Genomic DNA, 24,621 nt, shown 5'->3' on the forward strand with positions numbered 1-24,621 from the left:
GTATGTTGGAGTGGCCACAAATGTTGGTGCTCTGGAAGTAAGTGTGAATTTCTTGCGCCCACAAGAGAACAGTAAAAACATATTTGTGTTTCCTAATGTCCCCAATGATGACACAATACAAAAATTGCAAATTTCGAGAATACGTCCCACACCAGTTGAGAAGAGAGGAATGTTCATTTTTCGAGAAGATGTGCTTTAGACTCTAAGACAATCATTTATTTAAAGTGTTTGCAACTTAATTTAGAATGATGAGTGAGAAAAATTATTTTGATCTTTTAGTTAAATTACTTTGTTTGTTTCTGTCTGTTTACAATATTTCCTTTAAGAACTGTAAAAAAAATTTATTTAAATTCTTGCAAAATAAAAACTTATCTGTAATATATAAAATTCATTATATCATTCCATATTACTTATTCGTAACAAAGGGCTACCTTAAAATGTGTAAAATGTCACCAAAATCAAATAAAAAGCATATAGAATTTTAAAAAAGAGGCTGTAACTGCCCGCATTCACCCTCTACGTACTGTAACTTCGGACACAGATTTAAAAAACACACGTGTCCGAAATCACCCCAATCCATGGGGTGACTTTGGACACTTTATTTAACTGCCTCAGATAAATATACCTATACATACACTTTCTGGTTCTGGGATATTTTATTTGTTACACATAGACCCTACCACTTCCATAACAATCAATTTAATCTAACAATATATATGAAAGTTATAACCAAAATAATGACAAAACCATCTGAAATCACAATGTTTGACAGTACACTAAATATTCTGAGAACCCACTTGTTGTGTAAAATGATACAATTCCTCCTGCTGCAGATTCGAGAACAAGGACACTGTTGGTGTTACACACTGCCAAGTTGCCATTGCTGCTATTGTATGGCACCACTGCAAAAGCAGACCTTCCTCTATTTCAGACTCAGTGCATCAATATGTTGCTGCAACCATATTATCCGCATGTGTTTCCCTCATTCTGCGATTGCTCTGCGCGCAAGCAAGAGCATGATCAGGCGTGAGTGCCCACATTCAAAATCAGTGAGTTGTTAAGCCTTGGGTTAGGGTTGGGACTCAACCAGTGTTCACAATTCATCAATATAATAATTACCAATGGCTACTACTGCTTGCATAACTGAAGTTTTTAAAACTTTACTATTAGAATTACAATGAAAATTGAACAATTTCAGCATCGTGTCAGAACATATCAAAATATTTAATTATTTTGTGATTTTCATGGACATTTTTGAACATTAACAGAACCATTCATAATGAAACTATGGAGATTGTGTTCATACATATCTGAAATATACAAAACGTGGTATTATTTTTTAAAATACATTTTTCAATGAAATTGTCTATTGTATACTAGAAGTGAGAGCTGTGGCTCAAGCTTACATGGTGAGGAACAGTGGTAGGAAAACCTACAACTTTTAAACACAGTTGCCAACTATTCTCATTCTTGTCTCAATTGCTATAAACATGAAACAACCCATAAAGGAAAATAGGAAGCGTTGTTCTTGGTTGCAGTATTTCAGTGTTAAACATTTGTTCTTGAGAACTTCTTGGTTCTCAGACTGACGGTCACTAAAGATGATTAACACTAGTACCATTCCAGTAATGCCAATTCCAAATAAAGCAGGTATTGACAGGTGTGAAAATTACTGAACTATCGGTTTAACAAGTCACGGTTGCAAAATACTAACACAAATTCTTTACAGACAAATGGAAAAACTGGTAGAAGCTGACCTCGGGGAAGATCAGTTTGGATTCTGTAGAAATGTAGGAACAAATGAGACAATACTGACCCTACAACTTATCTTAGAAGATAGGTTACGGACAGGCAAACCTATGTTTATAGCATTTGTAGACTTAGAGAAAGCTTTTGACAATGTTACCTGGTAGGTGTAAGATACAGGGAGCAAAAGGCTATTTACAATTTGTACAGAAACAAGATGGCAGTTATAAGAGTCGAGGGGCACGAAAGGGAAGCAGTGGTTGAGAGAGCAAGCAGTAAAGGAAACCAACGAAGAAATTGGAGTACGAATTAAAATCCAGGGAGAAGAAAAAAAACTTTGAGGTTTGTCAACAACTTTGTAATTCTGTCAGCGACAGCAAAGGACTTGGAAGAGCAGTTGAACGGAATGGACACTGTCTTGAAAGGAAGATATAAGATGAACATCGACAAAAGCAAAACAAGGATAATGGAATGTAGTCAAATTAAATCAGGTGATGCTGAGGGATCAGATTAAGAAATGAGACAATTAAAGCAGCAAATGAGTTTTGCTATTTGGGCAGCAAAATAACTCATGATCGTCAAAGTAGAGAGGATATAAAATGCAGACTGGCTATGGCAAGGAAAACATTTCTGAAGAAGATAAATTTGTTAACAGTGAGTATAGATTTAAGTGTTAGGAAGTCTTTTGTGAAAATATTTGTATGGAGTGTAGTCCTGTATGGAACTGAAACATGGATGATAAATAGCGTAGACAAAAGAGAACAGACGCTATTGCATTGTGGTGCTATAGAAGAATGCTGGCGATTAGATAGGTAGATCACATAACTAATGAGGAGGTATTGAATAGGATTGGGGAGAAGACAAGTTTGTGGCACAACTTGACTACAAGAAGGGATCGGTTGGTAGGACACATTCTGAGGCATCACGGGATCACCAATTGAATTCTGGAGGGAAGTAGGAAGTGTAAAAATTGTAGAAGAAGACCAAGAGATGAATACACTAAGCAGATTAAGAAGGATTTACGTTCCAGTAGTTACTTGGAGATGATGAGTTTTGCACAGGATAGAGTAGCATGGAGAGCTGCATCAAACCAGTCTTTGGACTGAAGACCACAACAGCGACCATTCCAGGCATGTAAAGTGGTGAATTACTCAACTGAATGGCATGGCAGCATATAGAGAGTATAAAGCAATGAAAAATTTATACAAGAAATTAACATGTTCTTATATAACCTACAAACTTCTTGAAACATATGCGTAGCTCAGGGAAACACAATGCTGAGTGCCAAAATGGAAGTTTGGAGATACAGAGGATTAAAGTTGGCAACTGATTCACAAATCTGAATAATTTTATTCATATATTCATTTTGTACTGCATAGCTTTTAGCACACACAGACGTAAAAGGAATTGACTATAACATATGATATATACAAAGATAAAGACATTAACGTAGTGGAGATTCCATTATGTTACCCAAATCACATATGCTAACAACAAAACAATAATATATAATCATATGAGAACACTTACACAGAGTTACCAGAAGACTTAACTGTACAGTTTGTTGCTTGAAAGCACTTCATCAATAGTCACAGATGTGTCAATTGTCCAAACATGATGGTTTTAGTGACAAGAAAAATCCATGATGAACAGGAGGGATCTAATAGTGGGACAGAACATAAGTATCTTTCTTCTTTTCAATGAGTCTGGGTCCATCGTATTGTAATCAAAGAGTAAGAGCAGGGTTTTTGTCTTTCACATTTCCTGAAACTAACTTTGCACCAGAATCATTACGTCTTGCCGATGAGGTGCATCTGAACCTTTTCCGAGAAGACCCCTCATCTGTTCTGCCCCTTAATATGAGACAGTGACAGGCTGCTCAATATTAAGGCCAGTTCGAAATCCACTATCATTATTATCATAATTGTTGTTAACCTCATATTCCATGCATTTAGGAACATAATGGTATGTACATGCACTTACCATTATGTTCGTGAATCATACTGAGTACAATAGATTTGTGATTTTACATATCTTTGAGTCATCTACATCATTGGGAATGTACTCAGGATCCTGATCAGAGATATCAGGATCACTAACATCATCTTAGTTTTCTTGTAACTCGTCAAAAGCAGTTACAAACTCAGAAAATGTACATGGGTCCCTCTTAGTGCCAGCCATTTTACCTGTCGCTTGCCATTATGTTACTGTGACAGGCAGCTACTGGTGTTCACCATGAAGTATCACCCTGATACCTGTCGAGTGAAATCAGAACTTATTCCTGGTGTATTTTATTCTGCTGCTCATAGGTAGCACCAATTGCCATATAACTCAAAATAAATTACAACGGTGCTTACCACTGTGTTCCCTCAAGCTGCTCATATTTGAGTTGACAAGTGGATACTATAAAACTCACCTTTGGCACTGATCGTCGTAATATTTCTTTATATTCTTCCTTGTTGATTTTTTTACTGGTATAATATGGTTTCAGGGACAATTTGACTTCTTCAACTACTCGTTCCTGGCGGTTTAATTTCTTCAGGAACTGAAAGAAGGAAATAGAAATAAGTAACAAAAGACATACACAAATACTAGCATTAGCACCACTATAACCTTCTCAATTCACTAAAAATAAATTATGGGATGAAATTGATTTGACTGACAGATTTCTCTTTGTTAATTTTCGTGTCCCAGTATTTTGATGAAATTACACTTTCTTATATTTCTCGTTCCATTCACTTTTTTCATTAATTTCCAAGAAAGATACTCTCCACAGTAAAAGCTGATTATGGATAAGTAGAATACCTCTCTACACTAATGTTGAAGAGTCTAATCTATCAAGAAGTAACAACACTCAAGTCCAATTCCTAGTGCAGGGTTGTCAATGGCATATGACACTAAACACTAAGAGCTTGTTTATTACGAACACCAATGTACAGCCAGAACAGAATGGAACTCTGGACAGTGTGCGCAGCTGTTTATACAAATACTGAATATTCCAGAATATACAAACATCATAAACATAAGAAACAATGAGAACCTTCCAGAAATTACAAAAGAACAAAGTAGTGCTGGTAGTTGGACTGGGTTTTCAGTTGGTTCCCTGTAGCACACCAGTCAGTGATGCTAACTGCTACACCACAGTGCACGCACCACAGCTTGTGGCATTGCTCCCTCTCCTGGAGAAATAGTGACTTACTGTTTTTCAAGTTCGCAAGGGGGCTTACTACAGCATTCTATATATAGATCTTGTCAATGGTCTCCTTATGGCAGCATTAGCTGATCCTCACAGTCTGATTGCATTGTCACAGCCTCTTCACTATGACGAGCATTGGATGTAGCCCACCCTGTTGAAGCTTTGCGACTTTTGAGCAGGTCTTCAGTTTCCTTGAACGAGAAGCTCCCATCATCGATCTGCACATCTCGAGGGCTTCTTACAGAGGACATGAACAACCCCTCTCTGCTTTTGTCTTCTTGATGAAAGGTCATAATCTTTGTATGTGACATCTGATGAGCAACAAAGGCTACAATACAGCCCAAAGTACCACTTAAATAATTTTCCTGATACTTGCACTTTCTATATAGGTGTAAACATCCATACCAAGATTCACGGCGGTATCTCACTGTTCAGTTTTGGTGTTACAGTACTCTCAGTCTTTCTTCTGGGTGTCCAGGCTCCATATGCAAACCAGCTGTCTTGCTTCTTCCATTCTGGTGATGAGGTATTGCACATAGTCTTCTAGAGTATTGTTGGGTTGAAACAGGAACAGTGTACCATTGTTCTTTTTGCACAAACCTATGGAGCAGAATGATCAGTATGAAGCCCATAAGGTCTTGTACCTCTGCTTTGTATACAAATGACACAATGGACGGTTTTGTATCCCAATCTCTTTGTTCAACATCAAAATACATTGACAGCATATCTGCCAATGTCTTATTACAGTATATTGTGAGGTAATTTGCTGTAGGTGGTGGGCAGTTATCCTGTGGGTGATGATGTAACATGAAATTATCTCTGATACTAGTCCGAATCGAAAACTTTTCCACAATCTGATATGATCACACAGGGTGCTCTGTTCTTCAAAATGGTGTTTTCTACAAGGAACTTTCCAATTTCTGGAGCTTTGGCAGTCAGCACAGGTTTGGTGATAGCAAAACAGGTGGGGTATTCAGTACACACTATTATTCATAGATTCCAATTTGTCTACTTTGGGAATCTCCCCAAGAGGTCGATTCCAATCCGGTGGAATGGAACCATTGTAGACGAAACAGGTACAAGATGGCCTGGAGGTAATTATGGCACGTGCTTCCATCACTGGTATGGCTCACATAGTGTCTAAAGAATCAGTAGAGACCTGGCCAGTGATGTGGGGAGGGGGGGGGGGGGGGAGAGAAAGAGAGATTCACCATGAAGGAGTTATGTAAACTGGTCACAAATTCATGTTCATACAGGTATCAATGAAAAATGCAAAACTGTGAACTTTGGTGGCCGACAGATGAATGTGTGATGCTACTATGTAATTTCACCATGCAGCTGGCAAGGAGAGTAAACAACAGATATGTTGACACCAGAGCAGAATGTCTTTGCAAATTTCATTTTGTGTACTCAGTGGGACAGTGACTATGCCTCATGCAGGCAAACAATATACACATATATTAGCAATTGAGGAAGGATATGTGGTTGGGCTCAAACAAGCTGGTTGGAGTAATCAACACCAACAAGGCTGTTTGCAGTGGTGTCAGGCAGATTCAGTCGGGAATCTAACTGACTGAAGTAGAATTGTTTTCAGTGATGAGTCTCGCTTCAAACTGTGCACCAATGACCAACGAAGATGTGTCTGGAGAAGCCCAGGACAGTGCTGTGATACCAACCTGACTGTTACGCACCATACAGCCTGATAACCAGGAGTGATGGTCTAATAGGGAGTGCAGCAACGACAGAGATTTCATACAGACTGCCGATTCAACCACCGTCCTTGAAAGACAGTCGACTTCCTTTTGTTTGTGTCTGCTTTTAAATAACACTGTGACAATATATTCCTGATGCCTCAGTGCCCATCTAATCAGTAGACTCAACAGAGCCTTCAGGCTAGGCAGCCAGCACAGGAAATGGAGGGCACTCATAACTGAGAATGGTTTGCCAAATAAAAAGGCCACAACATGTTGATGGCCCAAACAACTGCAAGACACACATTCTCAACAGCAGAGTAGTTCATTGGGGTCTAGGGGAGTATTCTGGAAGCATGAGCTATCAGTATTTCAGCACCGTCCTGAATTTAAACTAGGACTGCACCTACATTACAACTGTTAACGTCAGTGTGAAGTTCTGTCTCAATACTCTGATCATACAATGCTAAGACTAAAGATGATGTTAGTGTCTCCTTAACAACAAGAATAATGATGATGTTAGTGTTTCCTTAATGACAAGAATATATTTCCTGCGCAGCTCATTCCCTGAAAATTTGGTATCTCCCTGCAGTATTTCCTGCAAGTGGCATGCCTTGGTGCAGAAGTCCTCTATCAATCGCTAGTAGTATGAGCACACTCCGAGTAAACTTCTCACATCACGAATGTGCTAAGGAGTTAGATAGAAAATCTTCGACTACTATTATTTTCTTGGAATCGGGATGAACTCCATTACCACAGTCTTCCACAACTGCCATAGAGAGAACATTTGGTAGTAGATAATACTTCTTTTGTCTGACACTTTTTCTGTCGCATTTCCTCGATATGGTTGCACCACTTGATGAATTTCTCAGTAGTTGTGATTTCCTTTACCAGAGGAGCTACATACATGTTTTCTGTGACTCCTTTCAGCAAGTGTGAGATTTTGTCAGTTTCCATCATTTTTTGATTCACAATTAGGCAAAAACATTCTTATGTAGGACTGTCATATCCCAATTACACTGAGCCTTGTTCTTCAATTTTTCTTCCAGTAAGAGGACTTGTTGCTGACTTTCACCAAATGTTTTCTTCAGTTTGTCCTGGATTTTGTTTCAGCTATCAAGTTTCTCTTTGTTGTTTGCGAATCACTGATGAGCTGTACCATCCAAATAAAAGTACAAATTTGCCAAACACAATATGCCATCCAACCTATTGTATTTGGTGACTTGGTCAAATATCTTTTGGCCATTTAGTCTCTGGACTAGCATCTCGGGAAAACACTGATGGATGCCTGTTGTGTAGGTGATCGATTGATTGTTGGGAGTTATGGGACTAAATGACGAAGCAATCAGTCTCGCGATCCCAAGTTACACACGGAAGAGAGTGGGGTGAACTAAAAGTTTAGACACACACAGTAGAAGTTATAAAATGGTAGTCCAAATCTAAAAACTAGGAAAACACAGGGATCAAAGAATGGTCTTTGCAAGGGGGAGTGGTCATGTGTCCCAGGCCGAGAAAACCTGAAGAGAAGTCCCAATCACAAACACCCTTCCCCACTCCAGGTGTAAAACAAAACCTTATATCTGAAAATAAAAACCACATTCCTGGAGTAAACTGAGGACCAGTTCAACCACCCACAAATCGTCTGCTAATACAAAACTTAATCTGGATGACTGTACTTAGTATGAAGGGCCAAAAGAAGGGGACATTCCAACAATATATGGGATACTGTCAATCTGGCTCCATAACCACATTGTGGCGGTGGTTCATTACACAAGATGAAACAAAGAGTGAGCCTGGTATGACTAATGTGTGGATGGCATAAGACAGTGGACTCCTTCCGAGAGGAGTGGAAGGAAGAGTGCCAAACCGTAGCAGACTCCTTTAAATTGTTCACAGTTTATTACTGAGAGCAGTAGCACACCAGACATCACGCCACTTTCAGGCAACGAGAGATGTTACATAGATCTGCAGCTGGAATCATGAAACAGAATGGGGTAAGTATCTGCTTCTCTAGCCAAACGGTCACCCAGTTCATTCCCTGGGATGCCCACATGACTTGGGACCCTGAGAAAGACAAATGAGCAGACAGCACAGCCAAGGGCAGAGAGAAGGTCATGGATAACAGAGACTAATGGGTGATGAGAGTAGTATTGGTTGATAGCCTGCAGGCTGCTCATTGAGTCTGTACATATTAAAACACTATGGAGGGAGGCCTGAGAAACAAAATGGAGGGTTCTGTGAATGGCTAGTAACTCTGCTGTGAACACACTAAATGATCCCTGCAATAAATGGTGTTCTAAGCCAGTAGGAGATGCGAAAGTATACCCTGCATTTTCTATCGTCTTAGAACCATCAGTGTAGAAGATGGTAGCACCCTGGAACTCTGCAAGGATGGAATGTACAAGACACTGGAAAACCACTGGGCAACAGAGACCTCAGGACCCTGGAATAGTTCGGTGCTAATCTGTGGCCTAGGCACCATCCAAGAGAGTGTGCGGGAGGAAATACAAGGAATGGATTCCAGTGAGTGGAAGGCGGTTATCAGGAGGGAGACATCCCTTGTTTGCAAAGAGGGCAGGGTACACAGAATGGTCAGAGAATTGGCAAATGGTGATTCCGAAAGGAACCAGGAGCTTACTACACCGATTTTGGAGGGGAGGGCTTCCCACTTCTGTGAGGAGACTGTCAACGAGACTAGTGTGAAAGGCACCAATAGCCAGAAACACCCCACAATGAAGGACAGGGTCAAGGAGTTTCAAAGTGGAGGGAACTGCTGAACCATAAACCTGACGACCATAATCTAGTCTGGACAAGACTAGAGCACCATGCATGTAGTCTTTAGGTGGCAAATATGAGGCAGCCACATCAGCTTTTTGTCAAAAATAAGGTCCAAGAAACGGGTCTGTGCTACCACATCAAGGAGCTGGTCGCCCAAATAAAGTCCTGCATTGGGATGAACTGTGGGTCAACGACAAAAATGCATAATAATAAGATGGTCAATTAGGAGACCCCTATCCATTGAAGTGGTACTAGCCCACAGCGAGTGGTGGACACTGAAATCCCTGAGGAAGAGAAATGGGGAGCGGGAGTTGCTGTATTAAGGCACACAGTTCAACATAATGAAGTGGCCTACCTGCAGAGAGGTAGACATTGCAAACAGTCAGTGCAGGAGCCGTTTGCACTCTAACTACTATTTCTTCCAGGTTGGTGCGAAGGATGATCCATTCACTAATGACATTAGCGTAAACCTAAGTGCAGACCCCTCCAGATGCTACCCCAGAGCAGTCATGGTTCTGATAAAACACGGAACATTGGAGAGTGGTCAACATGGAATGTGTTTCTTAAAGAGAAAGATGGAATGCAGAATAGGAGGAAACAAGATGACATATTTCCAGTAGGTGACGACAGTATCCATTGCAATTCCGCTGGATCATGTGGCATAAAGGAGCTGAAAGGTGGTCATTTCATTTGGTCAGTGGTCGTCACCGATTAGGATGGGGTGACATACATAAATAAGATGTCAGACTAAGGTTGCGAAGGGGGAGACGGCATCTCCGGGGGCATTGGGCGGGGGGGGTGTCATTTCTTCTCTTTCAGGGGTGGGGGAGGGCAGGGCGCAGAAGGAGTACAGACGTCTGCAAGATCTGGAACCCAAAGAGTGTCGGCAACCTTGGGGTGCACAAATGGTGCATCTCGTGGCTGAGTTGTGGCCTGAGAGATGCTGGGGAGGGGGTCCTAAGGGGGGGGGGGGGGGCAAATCACAGGCAGATGATCGAAAAGGGGCACACTTCGTTGGCCGGGGAAAGGGCGTGGCTCCTAGAGGGGAGGTTGTGGGAAGTGCAGGAGAGGGGCAGAGGAGAGTGGGGACAGGGATGGGGTAAGGAAGACATAAGACATAGGAGGGGAAAAAGGATGAAACAGAGGCAAAAGTTGAAGAAACTGTCACTGGATGGAGTGTCTCATATTTTTGGCGAGCTTCAGCATAAGACAGGCAATCTAGGGACTTATACTTCTGGATCTTCCTTTCTCTCTTATAAGCTGGGCAATCTGGGGAGTGAGGGAAGTGGCGGTCATGACAACTGACACACACATATGTGGCAGAACACAGGAGCTTCCTTCATGGAGTGGGTGTCCACAGTCACCACACAAAGGGTCCACCATACAGCGGGAAGACATATGCCCAAAACACAAGCATCGAAAGTACTTTATGGGTGGTGGGATGTACAGCTTCTCATCTCATCTATAGCACATAACCTTGACCTACTCTGGGAGGATATCCCCCTCAAAAGCCAGAATGGAGGCGTCAGTATCGGTGTGGTTGTCTTTGCGACCTTTCTGCACACGTCGAACAAAATGAACACCGTGCCGCTCCAGATTAGCCACGAGTTCCTCATCAGTTTGCAGGATGAGATCCCTATGAAAAATCACTCCCTGGACAATATTGAGAGATTGTTGAGGACTAATAGACACTGGGACATTGCCAAGATGATCACAAGCATGAAGAGCTGCAGATTAAGTGGCAGAAGCAGCTTTGATCAACAGGGAGCGGGACCACATCTTACTGAGAGACACTACCTTGTTGTTGATATTCTCCAAAAAACAAAAACGATGGCTTTATGGTGGTGAATGTGTCCCCGTCCATCCTAGTACAGACGAGGTAGTGGGGAAAGTGTTTCACCCTAAGATGGTGAGCCTGGGCCTCCTCCCATGGTGTAGCCAGGGAAGGGAAGGCTGCTGCATCATGCGATGCAGCATTCACTATTTGAGAACGTCCAGATTTTTGCAGCTTGATATACTTCATGTGCCAAGCATCCACCCTGATACCACCCACTCTGATAAGGGGCTCTCCCCACGGGCGCCACCCAGCCACATCAAAGGCCGCCTGGTACGGCCGCTATTGCCGGGAGTTTCAATGCTCAAAGGAGATAAGTAACCACTCCTTGGCATACATGGAGAAGGAACAGCTCAGGTATCAGTAGTGTGACCTCTGTGTTGTCAGGGGGCTCAGCCAGGTAGGTACGTGACAGTCCCACCACATAGACTGGCTACACATGCTGGTGAATTAGCAGGGTGGAGAGGGGCTACGGCAGGGAAGGAAGAAGGGCAGGAAGGGGGTAGAGGAATCCACTCCATAGATGCTAGGGAAGGAGTTCTTCCCCAAATGGCTCACACTAAAAACAGAAAATTTCAAAGTGGAGGTCAAACCGAAGTGCAGACCTAAACACCACAAAGGATGAAAGAGAACAGGTGGGAGGAACAAAATTGCAAGCAATACAGGGAAGCAGGTGGATAGCCAGGCCGACATAAATCAGAACACCAACAAAGGTGAAGGCGGGGGCAGTGGGAAAGGAGCGAGGATAGGGATGGAGGGAGGGGCAGGGTGAAGGAAATGCAGCCTCGGAGCCCCGTGTGCGTCACGCATGAACTCATGAAAGAGCCACAAGCGCAATGGGCGGGGGAGGGGGGGCGGGCATATGTAGCTGACTTCTTGTTTTGGAACCCATTGGTATCCTGAATATTTGAACCTAGGCAACCATTTACAGCTTGTATTCCGGTTCCTGTCCATGTAAGCTACAGCTTTTGTGTTACCTGATTAGAGCAATGGTGCTGTAGCTGTTTTAAAGCAACCACCATCTCCACCAAATAATGTCACATCATAATCAAGTCCCAAGTCCAAATTCGAAAGCACATTCATCAATGCAATACAACACTTGTCAATGAAAGCATGTTAATTACAAACACCAATATAGACCCAGAACTGAACTGAACTCGTGGGTGGAGAGCGCTACTATTTATACAAACACTGAATATTCCAGAACACACAAACATCATCATAAACATAAGAAATTACAAGGACCTTCGAGAAGTAATAATACTAAATAACAAATAATTGCTGGTGGTCAGGTTTTAACTAGCAATTCGAAACACGCCATTCAGTGGTGCTAATCACTAAATTACATTGCATGCACCATGGCAATGCGACTTCAAAAGAGAAAGAGAGAGAGAGAGAGAGAGAGAGAGAGAGAGAGAGAGAGAGAACATTTTTGACACTAAATGAGCATTAATGTTTTCCAATGTATCTTCTATATGAGATTTTGAAAACAACGGTAATTTTCAAAGTACAATGGATATCATTCACCTCACTTGACTATAGAAAAAATGTTTGATAAATGTCATTTCTGTTGAATGAGGTTATCTTCACTGTTTTTCAACAATCAGTTATCAATGTGATGAACAACAGCTGAATACAGATGCACCACCAGCTGTTGTAAACATAAGTAAGAAGCACATTTCCAGATGTGCCATGCCATGGATGGTAGTCTTACTCTGATGGAACTAAGTTTTTAATACTTACTCTGAAAAGTATAGTGTAGATAAACATAATGGAGGTAATTAATATAACAAAGATGCGTATGATGGGAATGTTTCATCCACTCTTTACCTCCATTATCTATTATACTAATTAATCTTAATTATGCATTAGATTATGAACTTAAAGTAAAAACTTAATTCGCCTAAGAAAAAAGAAATTTTAAAGTCAATGCACAAAACAAATAAATACCGAGATACAATATTTCAGTATCTGCTAGCTATAAATTTAGTTCTGTGTACTGTTTAGTCATTTCTTTAACACATGGAAAATGACAATTTTCTTTACCTTACAGAATGCAGTTTGTTATAACTTGCTTTCAACTGTATAGATTCAAAATGTAAGAACTCTCTTACCAGTTATAAGGGTGGGATGTACGTGGTTAATTGAAATAAGTCATTTACGAGGGCAGTTCAATAAGTAATGCAACACATTTTTTTTCTCGGCCAATTTTGGTTGAAACAACCGGAAATTTCTTGTGGAATATTTTCAAACATTCCCGCTTCGTCTCGTATAGTTTCATTGACTTCCGACAGGTGGCAGCGCTGTACGGAGCTGTTAAAATGGCGTCTGTAACGGATGTGCGTTGCAAACAACGGGCAGTGATCGAGTTTCTTTTGGCGGAAAACCAGGGCATCTCAGATATTCATAGGCGCTTGCAGAATGTCTACGGTGATCTGGCAGTGGACAAAAGCACGGTGAGTCGTTGGGCAAAGCGTGTGTCATCATCGCCGCAAGGTCAAGCAAGACTGTCTGATCTCCCGCGTGCGGGCCGGCCGTGCACAGCTGTGACTCCTGCAATGGTGGAGCGTGCGAACACACTCGTTCGAGATGATCGACGGATCACCATCAAACAACTCAGTGCTCAACTTGACATCTCTGTTGGTAGTGCTGTCACAATTGTTCACCAGTTGGGATATTCAAAGGTTTGTTCCCGCTGGGTCCCTCGTTGTCTAACCGAACACCATAAAGAGCAAAGGAGAACCATCTGTGCGGAATTGCTTGCTCGTCATGTGGCTGAGGGTGACAATTTCTTGTCAAAGATTGTTACAGGTGATGAAACATGGGTTCATCACTTCGAACCTGAAACAAAACGGCAATCAATGGAGTGGCGCCACACCCACTCCCCTACCAAGAAAAAGTTTAAAGCCATACCCTCAGCCGGTAAAGTCATGGTTACAGTCTTCTGGGACGCTGAAGGGGTTATTCTGTTCGATGTCCTTCCCCATGGCCAAACGATCAACTCTGAAGTGTATTGTGCTACTCTTCAGAAATTGAAGAAACGACTTCAGCGTGTTCGTAGGCACAAAAATCTGAACGAACGTCTCCTTCTTCATGACAACGCAAGACCTCACACAAGTCTTCGCACCCGAGAGGAGCTCACAAAACTTCAGTGGACTGTTCTTCCTCATGCACCCTACAGCCCCGATCTCGCACCGTCGGATTTCCATATGTTTGGCCCAATGAAGGACGCAATCCGTGGGAGGCACTACGCGGATGATGAAGAAGTTATTGATGCAGTACGACGTTGGCTCCGACATCGACCAGTGGAATGGTACCGTGCAGGCATACAGGCCCTCATTTCAAGGTGGCGTAAGGCCGTAGCATTGAATGGAGATTACGTTGAAAAATAGTGTTGTGTAGCTAAAAGATTGGGGAATAACCTGGTGTATTTCAGTGCTGAATAAAACAACCCCTGTTTCAGAAAAAAAATGTGTTGCATTACTTATTGAACTGCCCTCGTATATGGGAATGGTACAGAACTACAACTTTGTAAGGCCATTGTATGTTTCTACTGACCACAAAGAGAAATAGTAAAGTAAATAACTCTGTGTGTGTGCATGTGTGTGTGTGTGTGTGTGTGTGTGTGTGTGTGTGTGTGTAAGAGGGGGAGGGGGACGCTCGCGTAGCTTTCCTGTTACACTGGTGGATAAAATAGTTCACAAGTTCCCTTGTGATTATATTGTCCCATATATTTACCATCTCACTGCGAGTTGAGGGGAAACAAGAGCAACATAAAAAACTGAAGGACATTTTATCACAGGCAATCCAGTTAGGCCCTTGGGCACAGTACCTTCAAAATCATCGAGGCACTAGCCTTTCCAAGTGCAAATATCAGTGGTCTACCACACATACTTGAACTGTCAAGATAAACTGCAATAGATAAAAGTGTGTGAATGATACTGGGCATTGCTGGCTGTCTCATTTTTTATCACTGTACAGCCACAAGTGCAACAAGTCACATAAGTTTTTGTGCTGGAAAACAACAGGAGTGAAATCATATCACCCATAGCCACCTCCTCGGTATGGAAGCCAGTCTTCCACAAAAATAACCCTTCTGCTAGATCGTCACGGACCATGAGGATCAACATGGGCACAATAAACACCTTGTTGTGTGTTTGAAGCATGGAGAAAGTCACCTAGATTGATTATCTGGTTGTACTTCACATTTTCATACACATCTTCCAAGATGTGAGGTGTCGAAGAGCACATGACTTGATGGGTTCCTCTTTCTAAAAGCTACAGTTCAAGCCGATACTGGAATACTCACATGAGAAGTGTCTGTGTTGAATGAAAAAGCTCATATTTTTAGACACAAGTACGACACTTATCAGCCAAACTTCAATATAGTCAGGAGCAAACTTGCAAACAGAACCTACTGCTGAAGATCCAGTATCTCCTTATTCAACTGAAATGGGTTAAAATGAAGAAACATAGCTCAATAAAATGTAGAAAACTAAATAACAATGGACTGGCCTCTTCACTGCACAAAACTTTTTGTTAAAACATTTATCTTACTGATTCACCTATATAGGTGTATGAAAGCAGTGCTGTTATCATAGGTTTCTTAAAATAAAGGCACAGTTATTAAGAGAATTTCAAAAATGTGTTAGACAATATTTCAAAACCAAATCTTCTGCTTATTAACTGAAACTGTCTAAACACATTATGCTATGTGACCAAGCATCCAAGGAATAACTAAAAATTCATTGTCACATATTTTCAGTTATTTTCATAGACAGTGGCTGCATTGATTTCATTGTTTCCATGGACACTAAAGGAGCATTTCAGCTAATTAGTAGTAGCAGCATGGAAGCAAGTGCTCTGTATAATCTCTGTATGTCATTGCCTCGTAAGAGAGATTTAACTGCACAGTGAAAAGCACAGTCGTTATAACAATATGCAGGTATGACAAGTTTACTATGTTAATTACTTTCCATACTATACAATGTCACACAATCTGCACTTTTGTTGTGGCAATTAGACAGAGATGTCTATGCAATTGTGAGCAATCTCTTGTGACATAGCAGCACATCAATGAGAATGCTGCAGCCACCAATACCATGGTGAACATGACACACGTGTAAGTCTCTCACTCAAGCCAACAATAAAACCTGGGGGGCCTGGAAAGGCTCGAGCAGTTGTCTGTGTTTACTGACAAACTTCTGATCTCTAGCACGTACCTACCGTATTTACTCAAATGTAAGTCGCACTCTTTCTCCGGTTTTTGTAATCCAAGAAACCGCCTGCGGCTTAGAATCGAGTGCAAAGTAAACGGAAGTTCTGAGAGATGTTGGTAGATGCCGCCACAACTAACTTCTGCCGTCGAATATATTTAGCGCTACACAGGCATGATTTGCAGACACAAAGATAAATACTGGCGCCAAAACCTCTGCGTCAGTAAATAAATTTAAAAAAGGTGGAAGACGAGCTTTTTTCTCCGCCCCGAGTTCCGACCACTGCATTTTCATACATTATCCAAGGAAGTAAATACAAATTCCGTATTGTTCATCTTCGAATGTTGCAGCGTTTCAACGTACTATGAAAATCTAACTGGCAACACTGTTTGGGATGTTTGTCAATATGGCCAACTCTACGTACTGAATTTTTTCCTACCTGTGAGAAGAGGTGGTTGCTAATAAGAACTTTTACGAATTGTGAATCACATGCAGTATTCTCTCAACATAAGAATAATATAAAAATAAACATTTTGCCATGTATTCTCTTGTGTTTGCTGCTATCTCATTTAAATCCTGTCTGCCTAATAAACTACAAAACTAGAGTGAGACAACAGCAAACGCGGAAGAATATACATATCATGCCATGTTTATATTCGTATTCTTCTTATGCCTAATAGTGATACAGTCAGAAATGAAGCACGGCAATTGACTAGATTTTTAAATCTAAGATGACTCTAATTTCTGTGCAGAATATAATGTACTACAGAGGCATCTGCAAAGATTTTCAAACGGAGAAAAATTTTCGCTAAACTCTTGTTCAGAACATCTTCTATCACACGCAGTCTATTATTTGGTTCTTGTTGGTCATTATCAAAGAAAGCAGCTGTAAGCTGTGGTAGCGCGCACAAAAGCAAGCCATGCCGCGAGCGGCGACAGGTAGTAAACACTCATTATCAGAATGAGACAGACAATGCATGACACAGTACAGTAATGCATTTTTCAGCTTAGAGTGACGTAACTACCTATAACAAAAAGAACGGCACTTATCAGATCAAAGAAAAATAAGCAATTAATTCAAACCAGATGAAGCACGTGATAAAGGAAGGATACCCGTATAAATACGGATGGAGCGCCTGACGCATAGCAATGGCTACCTGGTAAAGCTCAACTGCTAAGCTTACGACTCAAACCAAACTACTGTAGCTGTATCGTCATTCATTCGACCTAAATTGTGTCTCACATTACAATGGACCAACCGATTTGGAGGTGCGACCTAAAACTTTTCTCTCGCCTTGAATTCCGACTCTCAAATTTCAGGTGCGGCTTAGATTCGGGAATTTTTTTTTCCATGATTTAGAGACTCATTTTTCAGATGCGGCTTAGATTCGAGTAAATACGGTATTGCTTGGCTGCTTAATGGAATGACTTCAGCTATAGATACTTCTTGCCCATCATTCAGGGTTACTTATTCTTCCTCATGCTGTCTGCCGATGGTCGCAGTCTTGGTAGAAATCTCTAACAATTTAGTAATCTTATGTCTACCTGTATTATTTAGGAATAAAGGAGATGGCTCACCGAAAGGCAGAAGTGCTACGTCGTCAACAGGTACACAAACAAAAGGTACAGAGCTTTGCTTTGCTATCTTTCAGAACGAAATTCCTCACACACATGCTTGTCTCCCAACATTGTGCCACACATCTAGCGAGACAGGTGTGTGTGTGTGTGTGTGTGTGTGTGTGTGTGTGTGTGTGTTGGGGGAGGGGGGTGTTTCTGCTACAAGCTTGAGAGTGGAATTTCATTCCGAAAGCTAGCAAAGCAAAGCTCTGTACCTTTTGTTTGTGTACCTGTTGACGAAGTAGCATTTCTGCCTTTTGGTGAGCCATCTCCTTTATTCCTAAATAATACAGGTAGACGTAAGATTACTAAACTGTTAGAGATTTCTACCAAGACTGTGACCATTGGCAGACAGCATGAGGAAGTACATGTAACCCTGAATGATGGGCAAGAAGTATCTATAGCTGAAGTCATTCCATTAAGCAGCCAAGCAATACTCAATTGCATCTTCTAAGAATCTTTGCCTTTAATGATATCTTTGTTTAGTTGTTCTACCTCTTCTTCATCAGAATTGCTGATTGGGGCATAAACTTGGAGGATCTATATGCTAAATATGCTGTTCAATTTTCAGTCTATATCACTCTAAGAGAAATGCATACCATCTTGTGAATGAAATTTTTTATATTCCTGTTGACTAGGATAGCAACTTCATGTACAGACGTATCCTCATTATTTCATAAGGTGACATGACCTGATGGCAGGGTCTCAGGTTTTTCTCCTTGTAGACTTGTCACCCAGTTACCCAGGATATCCCACTTAATGTCTTGCAGTTATTGTTCTAGTCTGTTAGTTAGTGATGTAAGCTTTGACACACATGGCACAGCTGCAGGTATTTGCGGAAAACTGCACACTGCATTTGCTCCTATCAACTTCCATCCCAAATTCGCTCAAGTCTTCAGCTTCCTCATAGTTCTGGTAAATGTGGCTACTCTTATTTCCTTACTCTTATCTCCTTCAATTTGTCCTTCCTCAGAATCCTTGAGACAAACTGATAAATAATCATTGAGAAATTCCTAGCATTTCTCTCTATTTACCAGGGTTAATTTCATTCGAAAATTCGAAATCACCACCGGAATTTACGGAAGGTGATTGGCATTTAAAATACCTTGCTTACCAGACGTGATGCTGAGTTAATAATCATAGTCGCTAACTAGCCCTAACCTGGGAAACAGATGTTATCTCTCCATACTACTATTACATGATCCACAAAGGCAGGGCTGCCCCTTCCATCAATTCCACCATACTGATGACCTCAAAAAATTAGGTTTTGCTCCTCACCCTCCTCCTCTCTCAACCAGGATTAGGATCAGCTACGGCTTACGTACCCAAACACACGCAGTGGCTTCTAGTCTATGTTCTCAATGTTCGCAAAAGAAACAATATCATTCATATATGGGACTGATAGTTTATCCCTGCAGCCTAAGCCATTTTAATTTAGCAGAAATGTCCAGCATTGTTTGCAGATTTGCTCCACACTATGCACCTGCAGACGAATTACACTGTTCTCTAATATGCCCTGGGCAGTCAAGTTTGTCATGTAACATTAATGTTGGCATACCATTCCCTAGTAGTGATTCCAAAAATCATTCAAGATTTCAAACCCACTAAAAGCTCTGACCACTAATGCATTAACAAGCAGAGATCACACACTTTCGCGAACCCCATACTCACCACCTGTCAAAACCCTCAGATGCATCAAGTAGTTTCTTCTTCATCAAAAACTCATTTTAAGTATTGTCATCATTGGTCACACAAACCCCACAATACGTCACTGCCTGCAATACTGTTGTTCGAACATCACAGCACAGCCCAGCCCGGCCAGCCAACTTGCTCAGCTGTGCACTAATGAACACTTTCTTGAAACTTCCTGGCAGATTAAAACTATGTGCCAGACATAGATTCGAAATTTTGTACCTTTGCTTTTCATGGGCAAGAGCTCTAACAACTCAGCTACCGAAGCACAACTCACATCTGTCCCCATAGCTCTACTTCTGCCATATCTCATCTCATAATTCCAAACTTCACGGAAGCTCTCCTGAAAAACTTGCAGGACTAGCAGTCCTTAAAGAAAGGATATTGCAGAGGCATGGCTTAGCCACAGCCTGGGGGTTGTTTCCAAAATCAAATTTTCACTCTGTGGTGGATGATATGAAACTTCCTGGCAGATTAAACCTGTTGGCCAGACCAAGTCATGAACTCAGGATGTTTTCCTTTCATGGGCAAGTGCTCTACTGGAAAAGATCCCAAGTTTGAGTCTTGGCCTGGCACACTGTTTTAATCTGCCAAGAAGTTTCATATCAGCACACACTCTGCTGCCAAGTGAAAGTTTCATTGTGGGAACACTTCCTTTCTTGTCTGATAATGAGCAACAAGAATGTTCTTTCTATTTTACATCTGTAGCTGCTGACACAAATGGAGCCACATCAGTAGTGTAAGCTGCAGTAGAACAACTAAATAATGAGTAAAAATCACTCTGGTTCCAATATACACAGTGGTTGTAATTAAATTTTCACTACCTGAGTCAGTGAAGATGGAAAACTATTTACTGTATGAGTACCCAACTTTATACAGATGATGTGGACTGTATGCTGCAGGATTTGCATTGTTAGCAGTGTTAGTGTTACGACTTGCCATTAGGTACAGGTTGAAACAAAATCATCAGTGTGTATTACAATTGCAGACAGTCAACATGACTCGGGACAAGGTGAGCAGAGCTTTACTCAAAAAGCTGTTTTCAAAAAACAACAGCAATAGTGGTGCGGTTCTTCGCAAGTATTGGCACATATGAATATGGAGAGGTCCTCTTCCTGCACTGGGGTTGAAGAACTCTATTTGGAAGTTGGAATTCACTGGCGATTTGGGAATTGCTCCTGCGAGCAATTGCGCTACAAATTGTTGCAGAATTTACTGTTGCCATAGCTGAGAATACTGAACACAATGCACAACCTTCAAGCAGTGCACAAGCTGCGTCATGATAACCGAAAATTCCATGGTCCACCGTTTGAAAAGCACTGCAAACAATTTTGAAATGGTATTTCTAGAGCCGTTCCAGTCAGTTGTTGATGCAGATGGTTGTCACATTGAGCAACATTTGTAACCTAGACTGTAAACATGGTACACAATTAACAAATGTTACCCCTCTTGTGTGGAAATTAACACGTGTTTCTTTCAATGGTTTATTCGGTACCTCTCTTCCCCATGTCCTTACAAACGTTTCCATAAAGTTTCATTGTCCTACAGAAGTTTAATTATGACCATCCTGCACATCAAGTTGTTAACAGCCCAGTGCTAAACTGGCTTGAGTAAGCCTGCAAGATGTTCCCAACATCCACAACAAATTAGCATCCAGTTCCCATTTAAAGGAAAGTGACACAGTCGATGCAATGGACGGACTACAAACATGTTATCAGTTAGAAGCTCCACCACTGCCAAGTGTACTGCACTGATCGATCTCTTTGCAGCAAAGAATTCATTCTATGTAAAGAGAACTCAAATAGAAAGACATCTCTTGCAAAGTCATAGTCACTGTAGTTACAAAACAGTTATTTCAAATATTTTTGAGCTAAAAGCCTTTACCAAATTTGATTCCCTATTCAAGATTCTATCAATTTAATCACTCCAGAGATTCATTTTCATAGGTTGGAAATTGTACATCAACACCAATCTTCTACATTCTTCATTACTGTTTTTGGGCACAAAAATATCATTACAGCACATATCAGTATTAAGCCCAAGTCAATTAAAAAGTGTTGCAGGGGCTGACCCATCGGCATCAAATCAATTGTAAGAGAACAAAATTCTCCCCAACCCTTGCCCATCATTGAGCCTGTAGCTTCCTGTAACTGTGCTATATCTCTAGAAATAATCAGGAAACTTCCTGCTAACTCTGGTTGTGTGATGAATTCAAATCAACAATAAATGCCAAATTAATGGTGGATTCACGTGTGATACCCTGACAAGAGTAGGGTTAGCACTTTTATAGAGTCTATCTAGTGGGTGCATATTTGCACTTACCACTAGATGTGAAATCTATGTCATGGTGGTTAACATCCCCTTTAGCCTCATTCACTAACTTTGCCTCCCACTTGCGTTGGCAAGTGTACACTGCCTACATTTCCTTATATAAGCAAATCATTTAACTAATATTACAGTTAATGGTGAGAGCAAAGACAGGCAACTATTAAACTCATAAGCTGTGTTTACAGGCTTCCAAGAAACTGTGTTTATCTCATAATTCTGACAGTCATAAAAACAATATCTTGAAACTACAATGCCAACAGGACCATAAGAGGCAAAAAATCTATGTTTAATGATTGAAAATATTAACTGGGCTGTTGAAATTATAATACAGATATATGTAAATACACCTGACTCTTCAGCGCCCTGACAAATATTTGTATGAAATTTTCATAGGACTATTCACTCGCTCATGATAGTAGAAACTCTCGGAACTTACACTGACATTTTATATCAAACCAGTTGTGTGATTTTAGTCCTCAGCAATGGCATATCGAAACATGGACATTGTGTTTGACAGCATCCAATCATCTTGCAAATTTGCTTTGATAGTTTCTCTTCAGGTACCATCCTGTATTATTGACAGAGCCAATCTCGATGTGGTAACTAAGGAGAAAGAACACTACCTGCACATACAGCATGTTTAATAGTCTTTGTATTAAAACCTCTGGGGATGATAGATCATGTTATGAGGAAGAACTTCTGTTGGGGGCAAAATATTGGCAGACTCTTCCTGGCAACACTAGGATTCCTTATGTATTGGTTATGCACCTTATAGAGGTGGCAAGGCATGGCACCCTACCTTGTGCATATGCAGTTGTGTTGCCTATAATACAGTCATCTGGCTAGCATGGAAAGGGATGGGCTGAGCAAAATTAAAGTTCCTGATTCACTTCTAAACTATCTTTCTCCACTTATAGATACTAAGTCTCATGGGCTTCTTGTTAAAATCACTGACATTTTATTGGGGCAGGTAGTACGCAGCACACCTGGTTAGTAGAACCTACTAGTTCGGTGAAATCTCGTCGTCCATTGGCCAGTAAATACTAAAAGACACCTAGCATTGCCAGGAAGTGTAAGCAAGCTAACTCTTTGTCTCTAACAAAAGCTGTATCTCATGATCTAATCTCCCCTAAATGTTTGATGCAAAGACTTTGAAACACCCTGTATATTTTCACATACCACTGTGCAACACACAGCATAGCATACTATACCATTATAAAACATTCCCTACACTGTTCCATCCACATATATAGGAAAGTGAAAAAGAGCTCCGTTTGCATCAGTCTTTCCTTTTGTCAATAATGAATACTGCAGGTATGTTTTATAGGGTACCTAAAATATTGTTTCTGCAGTCACATAACTTCTGAACTGACTGAACTAGTTACCATTAGTACCATGTCTTCCTCCCTCAACCCTTCACTGATTTGACCTGTTGGTCCTACTTTACAGTGTGGTTGTAATTAAAGTTTCACTACATGAGAGGGCACACATGAAAAAATGAATGAATGTAGGACAACATTTGTAAGGACGGGCAGAAGAAAAATAATGAATAACCACAAAAGAAACACATTTTAATTTCCACATGAGAGGGTAACATTTGTCAACTGCGTACCACATTTAAATTCCACGTTATAAATGTTGCTCAATGTGATGACGATCAGCATCCATGACAGCCTGGAACCACACTCGAGATTGTTCTACTGCTGCCCGAAATATCACAGGTCGAGTGTTAGCTACCTCCATTGCTATGCTCATCTTCAATCTCCATGTGTTAGTATCCTGTTGATAAACCCTGTCTTTAAGGTAACCACACAGTCAGAAAACACACAGATCCAAATCTGGTGATATTGGTGGCCACACAGGTTAGAATGATCGGCCAATGATTCGGTTTCCTTCAAATGTGTTATGGAGTGACCTCACGAACAATGGACTGATACTTGTGAAGAGCAGCAGTACTATTGCTGTAGTTCAACTTGATTTATGAGTAAAGCCCTACCCACCTTGTCCTGATCCATGCTGGCTGACTGCAACTGCAATGCAAACTGATGCAAGTGTTTCAACCCTACACACCATCGTAGTGCCGGTGCCTAGTGGCAAGTCACAACACTACACTACCAACAACACAAATCCTGCAATGCACAATGTGAAGATCATTCCAATAAAGTTGGGTACTCATACGGTAAACAGTTTTCTGTACAGACTGGCACAAGTGGTGAAAGTTTAATAACTATCCTGTATATCATTCTAACAAAACTTCTAAATATTTAATTAACGAGACTTGCTCAAGACATTTATCACCAGTGCTATAATATAATATGATGATAATTGTACTTCGCAGTTTCTGCACAAATAGTACAATAGAATGAAAGCCTGGCAAAGCAGTATGATACAATACAATGCTGAAACACACAATAAACTCCCAGTTCAACTTTGAAAGCACAAGATTCCACAAGAAGACTGCAGTGATAGCATGAAATGGGACCTCCCCAAGCACAGTAATGTCAATGAAACCCTTCATAGTTA

The 24,621-nt window shown here is 41.0% G+C and overlaps 1 protein-coding gene across 2 annotated transcripts in view; it reads right to left on the reverse strand.

Moving 5' to 3' along the window:
- LOC126248321 (serine/arginine repetitive matrix protein 2-like) overlaps nt 1-24,621 on the reverse strand; it is a 255,691-nt gene that overhangs the window by 150,333 nt on the left and 80,737 nt on the right. For both annotated transcript variants that reach the window (XR_007545460.1, XM_049949210.1), the window contains one exon: nt 4,163-4,291. Coding sequence is in view for 1 of the 2 variants with exons in the window: in XM_049949210.1 (XP_049805167.1) it covers nt 4,163-4,291 (129 nt within the window). In the remaining variant the exon portion in view is untranslated. The remainder of the gene's footprint in view (nt 1-4,162; nt 4,292-24,621) is intronic.

Source organism: Schistocerca nitens, chromosome 3, assembly GCF_023898315.1.
Source record: "Schistocerca nitens isolate TAMUIC-IGC-003100 chromosome 3, iqSchNite1.1, whole genome shotgun sequence".
NCBI classification, from domain to species: domain Eukaryota; kingdom Metazoa; phylum Arthropoda; class Insecta; order Orthoptera; family Acrididae; genus Schistocerca; species Schistocerca nitens.